At 38.5% G+C, this 13,317-nt stretch overlaps 1 protein-coding gene across 1 annotated transcript in view; it reads right to left on the bottom strand.

Moving 5' to 3' along the window:
• Nucleotides 1–723: 723 nt before the first annotated feature.
• The window catches only part of RABL3 (RAB, member of RAS oncogene family like 3), a 38,901-nt gene continuing 26,307 nt past the window's right edge, over nt 724–13,317 (bottom strand). Inside the window, exons 5-8 of the mRNA XM_079765088.1 lie at nt 12,621–12,771; nt 8,305–8,376; nt 5,245–5,283; nt 724–4,649 (exon numbers count right to left, since the gene is read on the bottom strand). Of these exons, the coding sequence (XP_079621214.1) occupies nt 4,584–4,649; nt 5,245–5,283; nt 8,305–8,376; nt 12,621–12,771 (328 nt within the window). The 3' untranslated portion in view covers nt 724–4,583. The remainder of the gene's footprint in view (nt 4,650–5,244; nt 5,284–8,304; nt 8,377–12,620; nt 12,772–13,317) is intronic.

Below are 13,317 nucleotides of genomic sequence, written 5' to 3'. Positions count from 1 at the left end.
TTTCTATGGTATTACTCGTAAGATGCTCCTTTTCCATAGTGGGGAAGGGTGACAATGAAAGTAGAGGTAGAAAATAAGAACCAGCATTGAGGTGCATTCACAAGCATTTCAATTTTTAAGAACAGAGGGGAAGTGATGACCTGAAAAATGACTCCTGTAAAACTATCTGTGCTCATGTACCTGCTGGAGGGGTATTTGAATTCATCCCAGTTGGAAGACCACCAATCCACACCAAGAAACCGGAAAACGTCATCTGCAGGAAGCTGGGGATTGCACAGGGTAATGCAAAGGAAAGCTTACAGGGCAATCACTCCAAAATGGACTTAGAGGATGGAGGACTCCAGGACAGATGTCTCCAATAAAGAACTGATAGATTATTTGATGTACTTTATGGCACTGAGCAAGACCTTACACCTTTGTTGGAGTTTGGGGGTTTCATTCTTCTCCATTACTTATTGACTAGAGACCCGGTGCACAAATTCGTGCACAGGTGGGGTCCCTCAGTCTGGCCGGTGATCAGGGCCGATAGGGCCATCTTGCCCAGTCCCTATCAGGGCGATTGGGGCCGGCAGGCTGGGGGAGGTGAGGAGGGACAGAAGCTTGGCCGGCTCGGGGGAGGGACTGCAAGAGGTTGGCTGTGGGAGCGCACTGACCACCAGGGGGCAGCTCCTGCGTTGAGCGTCTGCCCCCTGGTGGTCAGTGCACATCACAGTGACTGGTTGACTGGTCGTTCGGTTGTAACGGTCGCTTAGGCTTTTATATTATAGACTAGAGGCCTGGTGCATGAAATTCATGCATGGGGGGTGGGGGGAGGCCCCCTCAGCCCAGCCTGCATCCTTTCCAATCTGGGACCCTTCGGGAAATGTCTGACTGCCAGTTTAGGCCCGATCCCACAGAGATCGGGCCTAAACCAGCACTTGGACATCCCTCTCACAATCTGGGACTGCTGGCTCCTAACCGCTAGCCTGCCTGCCTGCCTGATCGCCCCTGCCTCTGCCTGCTGGCCTGATCATCCCTAAATGCCACTGCCTGCCAGCCTGATCACCCCTAACTGCCCTCCCCTGCCTGCCTGATCACCCCTAACTGCCATTCCCTGCTGGCCTGATCGCCCCTAACCGCTTCTGCCTCGGCCCCTGCCACCGTGGCTTTGTCCAGAAGGATGCCCAGAAGACATCTGGTCTAATTAGCATATTACCCTTTTATTAGTATAGATGACCTTGGTAAAGCTTAGCAATAGCCTGCTGAGAAAATAAATGTGGTGCTGTTGGTTGAAAAAAAATCCAAGTATAAGTGGACCCAAGCAATTCAAATCCGTGTTGTTTCAGGGCTAACTGTACAAAATCCTGGCCCCATCCTATATGCATAGAACTGGGAGACAGGGGTCAGATAATTCCTGAAATCTGCATTTTAAACAAACAGAGGATTTTTACAACTTTTGAGTTTAAAAGCCATTGCTTTAAGTCTTTAAATGGAGGTGATGAATTGTAACTGGAAGTCAGACCCCCTTCCTACTCTGTGGAGCAGCCCAGGCAGGCCCCAGTTCCAATTTTGCATCAGGCATATTGTGCAATATTTGAGGCTCAGGGTTCTTCCAGGACTAGATTTCCTGAGACCCTTCCTTTCCTACCACAGTGATTTAACTCAGTCTTGGGACTAAAGAGAAATCAATTTTTTATTTCCTTCTCCTCCTTTCTCCAAAACAGTATCGTCCTTTGAATTTTAACAGGTATTAAATCAATGCAGACATCCTGTTAGACCTTTAATCTTCTTCAAACAGATGCTACCTATGCTTTAAAAATTTCAATTAAACCAAGATTTATTAAACACTCATGCAAGGCTCTACCTACGTTGGGTGCTACAGTCCACATTATTATTATTTTTTAAAATATATATATTTTCTCATTTCAGAGAGGAAGGCAGAGGGAGAGAGAGAGAAACATCAATGATGAGAGACAATCATTGATCAGCTGCCTTCTGCACACCCCTACTGGGGATCAAGCCCGCAACCTGGGCATGAGCCCTTGACTAGAATCGAACCTGGGGCCCTTCAGTACGCAAGCCAATGCTCTATCCACTAAGCCAAACCAGCTAGGGCACAGCCCACATTATTGAAACAAAGACTGAAACGCTCTGATTATGGCAGCAATTAGAAGCTCTTCATTCCAGTCCAATGCCCCAGCACATGCAGTCCATTTTCACAATGCACAGGAAAGCAGGAGTGTCAAGGCACTTGGATTATATCATGGGTGTTTCAATTTCAGGGACTCCTGAGAACCCAAGATAAAGCTGATATGGATCAAACCCTTTGGGAACAGCCCTTCTAGAGCACTAAGATGAAGGACCAACCCAAATCTTTTCCAAGTAAGGGTCCTACCATCTGAGGGACAGATGACTGGCCATGTGCCTGCACATCTGGTTGGCTCCCCAATGAGTAAGGACATTGGCTAGACATCTAAATCACAACAGGAAAAAAAAGTCTTTCTCTACTGCTACCAACTTGTTCCATTAGAAAGTAAGAAAATTAAAGATTTAATTAACACTTTTTAGGAAGTATTTTGGTATTTACACTTGTTTATTATTTAAGAGCAATTTTTATGAGCAGATCTCAGAAAGTCTCAGCAAAAATTATAATGCTTCAAAGCATTCTTTTTGAAAAACTCTGGCTAGTAACATTCATTTTGGCAAACAACCTTATTTGTTTGCTACTCATACTTGCAACAAACTTAGGCTATTACAAATTTTGTTTTTTCTTAGAGAACTGTAATTCAGAGAGTCAAGCCTGACAGTAAAAAGAAATGGAGTTAAGGAGCAATGTCAGTTTTTCAAGGTTGACCCTATAGTCACCAGTGATGGGTTACTATTTTTTAATTGGGGAGAACATAAAGAAACTTGGATAGATTTTTTTTTAATTAAGGGAAAGAAAGAAGAAGAAAGAAGGTTAAAGAAAGAGTTATTGATTTATTTGTTAGTTGGTTTAGGTCTTTATGTATTCATTTGGTTTCTACTTCCTAACTGCACAGTCTGGGTCACAACACACTTGGGCCAAATTCCACATACAGATCCTGATGTGCATAGCTCTCCTTTATGTCAAAAAAGAAATCAGGACAAAGTCTTGTGGGGGAGGATGCAAAGAAAGACTGGAGAATATTCTAGCTGATGAAAAGTGCTTTAACCATCCTTTTGCAAATTCCAAAGACTATCTTTCTAAAAGCACTCTCTAATATTCTTATTTTAGCATTCTCTTTCAGCATACCTTGGTTTCCAAAGTACTTCTGAAATGTAATTAAAATGGAGTAGAAAGTGAATTTACTGTTTTTCCCCCCTAGTTTTAAAATGAGAAGCTGAAACTATGTATTTAATATTATTATTATATTTTAACATAGAGCAAAATCAGGAGTGCAGAGACCCGCAGCAGAGTCAGAGATAGGATGCGGGTGAAAAGGTGTTTTTGAATAAGACAGCAAATTACAGTTTTTGGAAACCAGGGTTATATACTTAACAACAATCAGGGCAGAGAGAATTAAAGAAGCAAAAAAGATGGGTAAAAAAAGTAACAAACAATTATGCATATACACATACCACCACCCCAAAATTCTGGCTTATGAAATCCAAGAATTCTAATCTATAATTCATGTAAGTGTGTTGCTATGGAACTTATTTTTACTTCTCTCCATAAATACATTATTGACACAAAGAATAATATTTTTAGTTTATAGACTATAGTTAAGAGACATTTCAGGAGTTAACTTTTCCTTTAAAAAACAAGGAAACCTGAAGAGGCTACAAATCTTTCTTACTGCCTTTGTGCAGGTCTTAGATTTCACCCTAACCATTTCCAAACAGACAACAGTGATTGTGCGGACAGCTTTAACCTAAACAGTGAAGGATTTAGTGAGCTGTCAATTTCTTGCAGAATTCTTCTTTTCTGGTACTGCTCTTCTCTATGTATTATTAATCTATTTATATTTAACTCCAGCCATTAGTCCTCCTCTTCCAGCCACTGAACCATTTGCAAAGGAGAGGAGAGGGAAGAAGGGTTGCTATTATTAGGCATCCTTGTATGTGATGAGGGTGGAGATAATTAAATAACACGATTTTGCTTCTTTGAAAATGACAAAGATTGTTTGGTGTAGACAACTCAGGGCTGGTTAACATAACCTTTCCCCTCCAGAAGATAAAACAATAGAGATACATTTTTAAAGTACTTAATTAAGCCTTCAGCAAGACGTGTGGGAAAATTACAGACCCAAAAAAACGCTCCAGTTCTAGGCAGGAGTAAATTTTCTCTGCAGCACTCTGTCACTGCTCATTTGCTGCATCATTTTGACAACATCTCGTATTTCCATAAGGCTTTTACATAATCTATAAACAGGGACAGAAAGGTGAGGAACAGAGAGAATGGGGACAAAGTTCAGACCTCCGCACTGTCAATTCCTTTTAGTTTTCCATTAAAGGGTGAGGGTGAAGGGTGGCATTTTAAGATGATTTCATTAAAAGGCTGAGACATTAATAATTGACACAGCAAGAAGAATGCTGTGAAAAATTGCCACTGCTTTCTCACTCTTCCAAAGGATGCATACAATTCAGTCGTAATGAAGGCCCTTTAATGTTCCTCCCCAAAACCTCTTTCTGTCAGGAAAGCCTGGAATCTGTAGGCAAGAAAGATAATCACAATAAGTTTCAAGTAGGCAGAGTTCAAATGCTAATAGCCTTTAAATTTTTTTCTTTAAAATGTCAGTCTATTGTTCCTGAGAGAACCACCAGTCTGTGGTTTTACTCAGAAAACCACAGCAGACTAAATAATAAAAATACATTTCCCCAAAATGGAAAACATTTGCCAACAAACTGGTGACAGTGTCACCTAAATCAGAGAGGATGAAGGTGAATCTCAGAATATTCCCCTATTGGACTTTACATGAATGATTTGCTTGTAATAGACTTCGGATATATATCTTTGGTGTCTCAAGCAAACAATTTTATTTTATTATTTTATAATGTAACCTTATTCCTGGTTTTTATTTATTTATTTGTTTGTTTGTTTATTTATTTATTTATTCATTGTCTCTTGGACTCTTACTTTCCCTTGATCTTATTTTCTTTTGGGTTTAACAGGAAAAAATCAGTTGCTTGTGCTTACAAAGGGACTATCCCTACTTTTTTTTTTTTTAACCATTTCTGAAAATAAATTTGGAAATCACCTCTCTACAAATTTAAGAACCCATTTTATAAAGAAAAGATACTGACCTGATTACTGTCTCTTAAAAAGTATCTCTTTTCTATGACCTGTGAGAAACAAAGATTTTAAGAGTTTAGTACACAGATCTGGAAAAAGTGGCTAACTGTAATGGCCATTCAGGGGACTAAAAGGCATATATCCAAATTAAGAGTCTTTTCAATAGCTACAGACATCTGGTACAGTGAGTTGAATCTGGTGCTAATGGGATCAGGATTGTAGGATTATTTCCTAAGAGCCTGCTTCATTCCAAAAGTACTAATAGATTAAAAAAATAAATTAAAAAAAATGACTAAATAATCAGAGAATGACATATGATCCCATGCAATTTTTAGTATATAAGAGGAAATTTGGCTCTAAGCTTCCCAGCAGGCAGTCCTAAAAGGTACCAAACAGAAGTCATAAGAAAAATGCAAAGCACTTGCCTACTAATAGTACAGCTATTCCTTACAGAGGAGTCTGTGTAATGCAATGAACCACCACATCCCTCTAGTAAACACAGTGATAAATTCTATAGAGCCTCCATGGAGACAGATGACACAACATCAACAGTGTCAATTAGCTTCTTTTTATGGACTTAATCTGCACCCGTAATTCAGCAGTTTCAGAACCGTCTGTATTTGGTCAACAGGAGAAACACAGTAAAGCAGTGGGTGTATCTGCACAAATCCACCACTTCTATGATAAAGAAACCCTCAAACATGCCGTAAATGGTGAGTTTAAGGAGCACCACGTTTTCAGATTATGAAACACATTTTCAAAAATAACAAATTCTGTTCTAACCCTTGAGAAACTACAATGATTGCACAGGCAGTATTGTTTTCTTTAGCCAAAGCTGTTGTGATTAAGAAAATGTAATCAATAAGGATATAGATTAGCTAGAGATTAAGACACTGGAATCTAGAATTATGAAAATAAAAGTTCCTCTGAATAAATGCTAAGCACCTTCTTCCAGGCCTGTGTCAGCTTACTCTAACTGGCCCGACAGGCAAAATAGCTGGATTTTTCTATCTTAGAGACTATGGCTGCGTCACTGTTAGCCACAAGAGACCCGGGGTAAGGTTGCATTCATTGGCCCCCATGGTAGGAAAGCTGGTCATGATCAATATACATCTCAAAATACTTGGTCTTAGAGATAGCAAGAAGGGACTGATTGATTCTCTTTCCTTTCTCTGGGGCAGCACAGAAAAATCCTATCATTCTAGAGTGGGGAAGAATGACTACTAGCCAAGGGAGTCTGGAGGAGGAGTCAGATTCCCTCTTGGAAAATAAATCTTTACATTAAATTCTTGGGGCCCTGGCCAGTGTGGCTCAGTTGGTTGGAGGGTAGTCTGGTGCCCCACAGGGTTGCAGGTTCGATTCCTGGTCAGGGCACATTCCTGGGTTGCAGGTTTGATCCCTAGTCAAGGCAGGTACAGGAGGCAACCAATGGATGTTTCTTTCTCACATAGATGTTTCTCTCTCTCCCCTTCTCCCTCAAATCAATGGGGGGAAAATTCTCACAGATACGATGTATGGAAAACTGGGTGAAATTTAGCTGCCATATCCTTTGGTTTCTGGCAACCACCTCAGTCTGGAGGTCTGGCCAACCTCCTAACCCACATACCTTTGGTGGTGATTTAGGCAATGACGAGAGAAGTTACCTTTTTGCTTTTGCTCATAACTCCCTACCCTCAACTTGCAATGTCCTCTTACTAAATCTTGCTCTCTTCTTAAACTCATCAAGTTCCCTCTGATGTTTTTAGAATAAAACCTTGCCAGACAACTTGGGTCCTACTAGTCTACAACCCATTGTTTCTCTAAGATATAACTTATTACATTAAATATCTCAATTCTAAAATTATTAAATTATTTAAAATTTTAAACAGTATATTGTGGGATCTTTCCATGTCAGACACAGATCTATAAGATGTTGCTCTTAGGGGATAGCATTTTGTACAGATGGGATCAGGGATCTAAACCAAATGAAAGTTCTTACATTTTAAGTCTGAAAACAATGTGAACAGAAAATGTGGTTCCTTGCAGTGCATCCCATTTAGAAAATGCTAATATTTGTACAGCACACCGGGGTAAATGGAAGAGGTTGCCAATCACCCAGCCCGAGGGGCTCTGCTGCTCAGAGAAATGAGTGGATCAATATCTCAGTACAGCTGTACCCTATTTGCAACACACCAGTTGGGAAGTTCTGCAATGAAGCAAAAATTTCCCCATGATCTCATTAAATAGGGAGGATGTGGGGCTTTATCTCTGCTGACATATTGGATAAAGGGCCAAATATTAATCCCTAAATTGCTAAAAGAAAAATGATTCATAAAGAAGATCTATGAGAAAAATGTTTCTTGCAAGATTACACTTAAAAGGAAATATAATATAGAAATTAATCTTTTTCAATAGCATACAGAAATACATCCTATTTTACTTGACTACACAATGTCCGCATTGGGCAAGCAACTTAAACTCGGTCAATACTACGTGCAATGCAGCTGTAAGGACTTGTGAAGGAAAGACAAACAGTGCTCTAATTTACTAGCATGCTGAGTCATTCTGCATTTTCATTCTACAATAAGATGATGCTAGCAAGAGTCCATAACTTTAATACAAAAGTTTCTGATAGGGAAACAATAGGGAATCAAGAAGATGGCATTACCTTAAAAGTATTAGTAAGAACTATTAATAGCTGGGAGAGCAAAATGAACTCAGGGCTTTAACTAAGTAGAATCTCCTCAGTTCATTGTCTTTTGTAGGGCTTAGGGGGGATAAGTACAAAAAGAGATAGAAACTAGGGAAACAGGGAAACATAAATTGTTTTAAGAAGGGGAATTAGGTATTTTATTTAAAAAACCCATTTAAATTCAGTAGCTTTCATCCTTTGCTAGAGAACACTGGTGATAGTATAAATACGTCAGCAGGCCTTGAGCAATTATACCAACAGATAAGAGAGATCAAAACAAGTATTATTCAGCTTGTGACATTCAGGATGAAGGCATAAAAGGACAAAGCATTTTACAAAAAAAGTTAAACTCTTATAATATATAAATTAAGTTTAAAAATAACTTAATTGAGGCCATTACCTTATCAAAAAACCTACTGAGCTTGACAGCATTAGAAGAACCAGCAGCTAAGTACCGTGGATTTGTGCAATCCTAGAAGATAAAACATAAGACCCACGATTAAAAGCTAGAGAACATAGATCCTTGTTAGTTATCAATGTTCCTGTTGCACATTGTAAAATATTAGGCATAATACTCTCATAAAATATTCATGTTATTTTCAAATCATGATGCACAAAGCATAGAGGAAAGTGCTAAAGGAAGATAAGGACACTTTTTGTTATTTGAGCAAATTTAGAAGACCCTGAACCAATGTGTTCATCAATTAATCCACAAAGGAAGACAGGATTGCTAATATCTCACTAATACAACCAAGATACTAATCAGGTGACCTACCTACATTTACCCTGAAAAGCAGAAATAAAGCCATTAAAAAGTCAACACTTTACTTTTTAGCACTAGTTACTCACCAGTGCTCAACTAAGTTGTATGCAGTTCATACAAATAGTAGGAAGCATGAAAATAAGGAGTTAAGAGGAGCGAAGAACAAACAGAATAGTTGCCAGGGATTTCTCACTCATTGTACATAACACAATACATCTCTTGGTAGGCCAGAAAGGTAATAATAAACAATAGATATATTTTTATAATAATAAACAATGAATTATTATTAAATATCATTAAGCATTATTATTAAACACTAGTTAGAGAAACAATAATGAAGAAGAGATATATTACTATTAAATAGAATTTTTAAAAATGGAGCCCAGAGGAAACAAAACAATCTGGAACATTAAATCATTATAATGACTAGTAAAGACCTTAAAAGGCTTACTATCCTTTTATTGAAATTCCAGGGTTGTGTTGCCTTTGCTTGTCATTACTGACTTGACACCTTAAGAGACAGAATACTTTGATTTCTAACTCCAAGACCAAACTATGAGGATATCATGTAGGCTGCTTTGCAAGAATGATATTTGTCTTCCAGGCTGTGTCCCTTGGGAAATTCTGAAATTATTGGTGTTGCATTTATTGATTTGTACTCTCTAAGCCCACATGATTCCTTTCCAATAAATTTTGTAACAGTCACTTATTTTATCCATATATAACATTTCAAGGCTCACATTTTTAATTTTGGCCAGAATCTATAATACATTTTCAAAACCACAAAAAAAGAGAGACTCTAACAAATGTTTCCAAGATCACAGAATACTAGAAGCCAGCAAGCTCTGAATCTGAATATCTGTCTCTACATTTCTAGACTGTGTGACATTGGTTAGGTTACTAAATCTTTAAAGTGTAGTTCATTTATGAAATGGGAATAACGATACTTATCCCATAGGGTTTCTGTGAAAATTAAATGAGTTAATGCATGTCTGGCACATAGCAGGTACTGAAATATTAGTTCCCTTCTCTCTTCATTCCAAGAAAATGCTATCAGACTGAATTTTCAGACACAAAGCACCTAATATAAAAGATAATTCCACATATAGATTAAATAAGCTGAAATATTATTATGCAAACTATTGTATTTGAAATAATGTTTGAACACATTTATACAGCAGTTGGGGCATATAAGAGACAAACCTTAGATGGACCTGTGTTAGACGTTTTACAGAATGGATACTAATTATATAGTCATCAGAATGTTAAAAGACTTCAGAGATGATTCCAAATAGAGCTGCAGTACTAAATAAAAAATCTAAACCAAGTAGCAAATAAACAAAACCTCCCAAAAACTTAATTGTAAGGCTGCACAATTTAAGCTTGACCAGGCTAGAGAAATTCTATGATTTTAGGATAAGAATTTTAAGGCTGAAAGAGCCATCCATTATTGATTATGGCTGAGGGCAAAACCTGAAAATTAATAGCTCTAAATAGCTTGTCTAAGCTTGAGAAAGGAATAATAACTAGGGAAGATGCTTTAATATGACCGTTTTGAAATAAACACATAACAGAGAAAAAAATTGTATTAGACACAATTAGCCTAACAGGATTTGAAAAAAATAATCTTCTCCCTATCTAGAATTTAAACACTTTGACCTTTTTCAAGTACAAGATGATAACTCTGATTCTTTCTTTGATGTATACATACAGTAACTAAAGATACTAGCACTAATATTGTTACACTAGTTTATTTGAGGCTTTTTATTTACTTGCTGAGTCTTTTTGATTATCTCTTTTTGAAATTCTTAACCAATTTTCTCATTTGTAGTTCCCTGTATACTCAAGACCCTCTTGTTGTTCCTGCTGTGTCCTTGAAGCCATACATGGATAGAAGGCCAAAAGTATGTTGTATGTGAACTCTGTGGAGACTCTGTGTGCCAAAGTATCACCATATGAGTTCCTTTACATCTTGTTAACAATTGGCCCTGACTTTGCAAATAAAGTAGAAAATCATATATTTAGCCACTATAAACAGATACATCCCAAAACACATTGAAAGTAATTAATGGAACAAATTAAGTATATGTAATGGTAAATTTCACTTTGGAAATAATTTTCAAAGGAAGTAACCTTAGCATTATATATTATATTAGAGGCCCGGAGCATGGATTTGTGCATAGGTGGGGTCCCTCAGCCTGGCCTGCACCCTCTCTTAATCCGGGACCCCTTGGGGGATGTCAGACTGGCCTGCGGGGATCAGGCCAAAACTGGCAGTCTGACATCCCCTCAGGGATGTAGCAGTGCAGAAGGGGCAGACGGCTGGGGAGGAGCCTGAGCTGGGGCTGGGCGCCCCGCCGCTCCCACTCATCCTGGTCTCACTGTGCTGCTGCCGCTCAATAGCTGCTCTGTAGCACTACCATGGAGGCAGGACCATGGAGGCAGGAGAGGCTCCCGAGCTGCACTCACCAGCCGTGAGCCTGGCTTCTGGCTGAGCGGCACTCCTGCTGTGGGAGCGCACTGACCACCAGGGGCAGCTCCTGTGTTGAGCATCTGCCCCCTGTGGTCAGTGCGTGTCATAGTGACCGGTCATTCCGGTCAACTGGTCTTAAAGGTCACTTAGGCTTTTATATATGTAGATTATATATTCTAAAGAGCAGGAATCTTCTGGAACCTATGGTCCAGTGCTGACCACCGGGGGTTATTTACATTGAATATTCCATGGTGGCAGTTGAGAGAAATAAGGTACCTTAACTGCCAAGTAGAATGTAACAGAAGCTGACTCAATTATGGGGGTAGAGGTGGTTGAACCAAGCAGTGTTCACAAATGTTGACTCTCTGAGTAAGGGCATCAGAATCACCTGAGTCATTTGTTAAAATAGAGTCCTGGTCTTCCTGCCAGACCTTATGAATAAAAAGGGGCAGTTATTTAAAAATTTTCAGAGGTACTGTTAGTTGGTAATATGAATATGCAGTCAGGTTTGGGTAATTGTTAATCTAGGTGATTTCTAAGAGTTCTTTCCAAGATTCTAAATGTTAGTTGTAGGAAAATTAAGTGGAAAATAGGGTTAATTGTACAGCACAGGCTCTGAAGTCAGAGTGCCTGCTTTGACTGGGTAACTTTGGCATAGTTACCTCTCCCTGCTACTAGTCTTCATCTTTAAAATGGGGATAATAATAATGCCTACTTTATAGAGATGATATGAAGATAATGCATGTGAGATAACTTATGTAAATAAGCAGAACAGTGCTCGGCACGTAAATAAGAAATGGTAGCAACTGGTATTATTAAACCACTACGACCAACACGTCTAAATGCCAGCGCACCGTATGTGCTGCACAAATCCTACTTGTGAGCAATGGCATATCTTTGTCTGGGCAATACCAACTGGTTTATATGAGGACTTTTCTTAGCCTTTTTAGCACCAAGTTCTAATTGAGTTAAATACCTCAGGAAGGGATTCAATCGTCCGTATATACGTAAGAGTATAGAAACTAATGCCCTGAGGCACTCCTAGTTTATAGCTTATAATTTTTTCACTTGTCTAGTTGTTTGTTCTTTAAGGTAAATTCTGTAATTTAAGAAGCTAAGAGGCTTTTCTAAAGCAAGAATAATCTAAGGTACAGTATCAGTAACCTTTCTTTGTCACCTTAATTTACTTATTTTGATTTTAGTGTGATTTTTAAAAATCTTTTAAAGAAAAAACCCACGATTTTTACATTATTTATAGAACAAAGTTTAAACATTCCAACAGATCAGCATACAAGGAGACTGAAGTGACTGCCCATCTGACAGTCTATGTTGATTCCAATTTGCACCATATTTTGGAGTAGAACCAAAATAGCCTGACTTCAAGTATAAAGCTTCTTTTGTGAGAATATATGACTTGTGAAGTCTTCAGGTTCACTTTCAACTGACAATAATACAAACATGCATTAATGAAAATACACACCAAATTAATCTCTTCTGCATTGAAATCCTCAGCCAGGAAAGCAGTCCTAGTTAAAACTTCATGGCGCTTGGTTTCATGAATCTGATCCAGTTTAGTCCCTATTACCAACAGTGGGATTTGGTTTTCAGCAAACTGTTCCTGGTCATAATCCCTGTGATAAATAATGAAGAGGTGAATAGAATTTACCTTTTTGATGTATACGTGTAATATTTAAATGCAACTAGCTTATACTATTTTACTGATCATTCACTGGCTCTTGCTCACCCATCACCTATAAACCTATTTTTCTCCTAATTTCTTCCATCTACTTGTTTATTTAACAATCCATCCTCACCATCTACAGAGTTCCAACTTTCATCTAACTACTCAAAATTTGTCCCCATGAGTGTTGATAGACTACTTGAATAACTGAGTGCCTACCAGGTATACCAAGGTAGGTTGAGTTGACTTCTCCCAGAGCTCTACCTTCTAAGGCTCAGGAATTTTTCTATATAGATGCTGAGAGTGGATTCAAACCTCAGTGGAAAGAAAACCCTGGAAACTAGCATGGCACTCAAGCCTTGTGTTAGAGGGGAAAATGACAAGCTTCTGGGTATTTGCAAGGTTATAAATAAACTCTAAACTACCATACATATTTCTGTCTATGAATTACAATGAAAATAGATTGTTCAAGGAAAACAGGAAATAGGGATGCTAA

Source organism: Cnephaeus nilssonii (assembly GCF_951640355.1).
Source record: "Cnephaeus nilssonii genome assembly, chromosome: 3".
NCBI classification, from domain to species: Eukaryota; Metazoa; Chordata; class Mammalia; order Chiroptera; family Vespertilionidae; genus Cnephaeus; species Cnephaeus nilssonii.
Note: the sequence above shows the minus strand (reverse complement) of the source record. Positions and strands in the feature narration are given on the sequence as shown.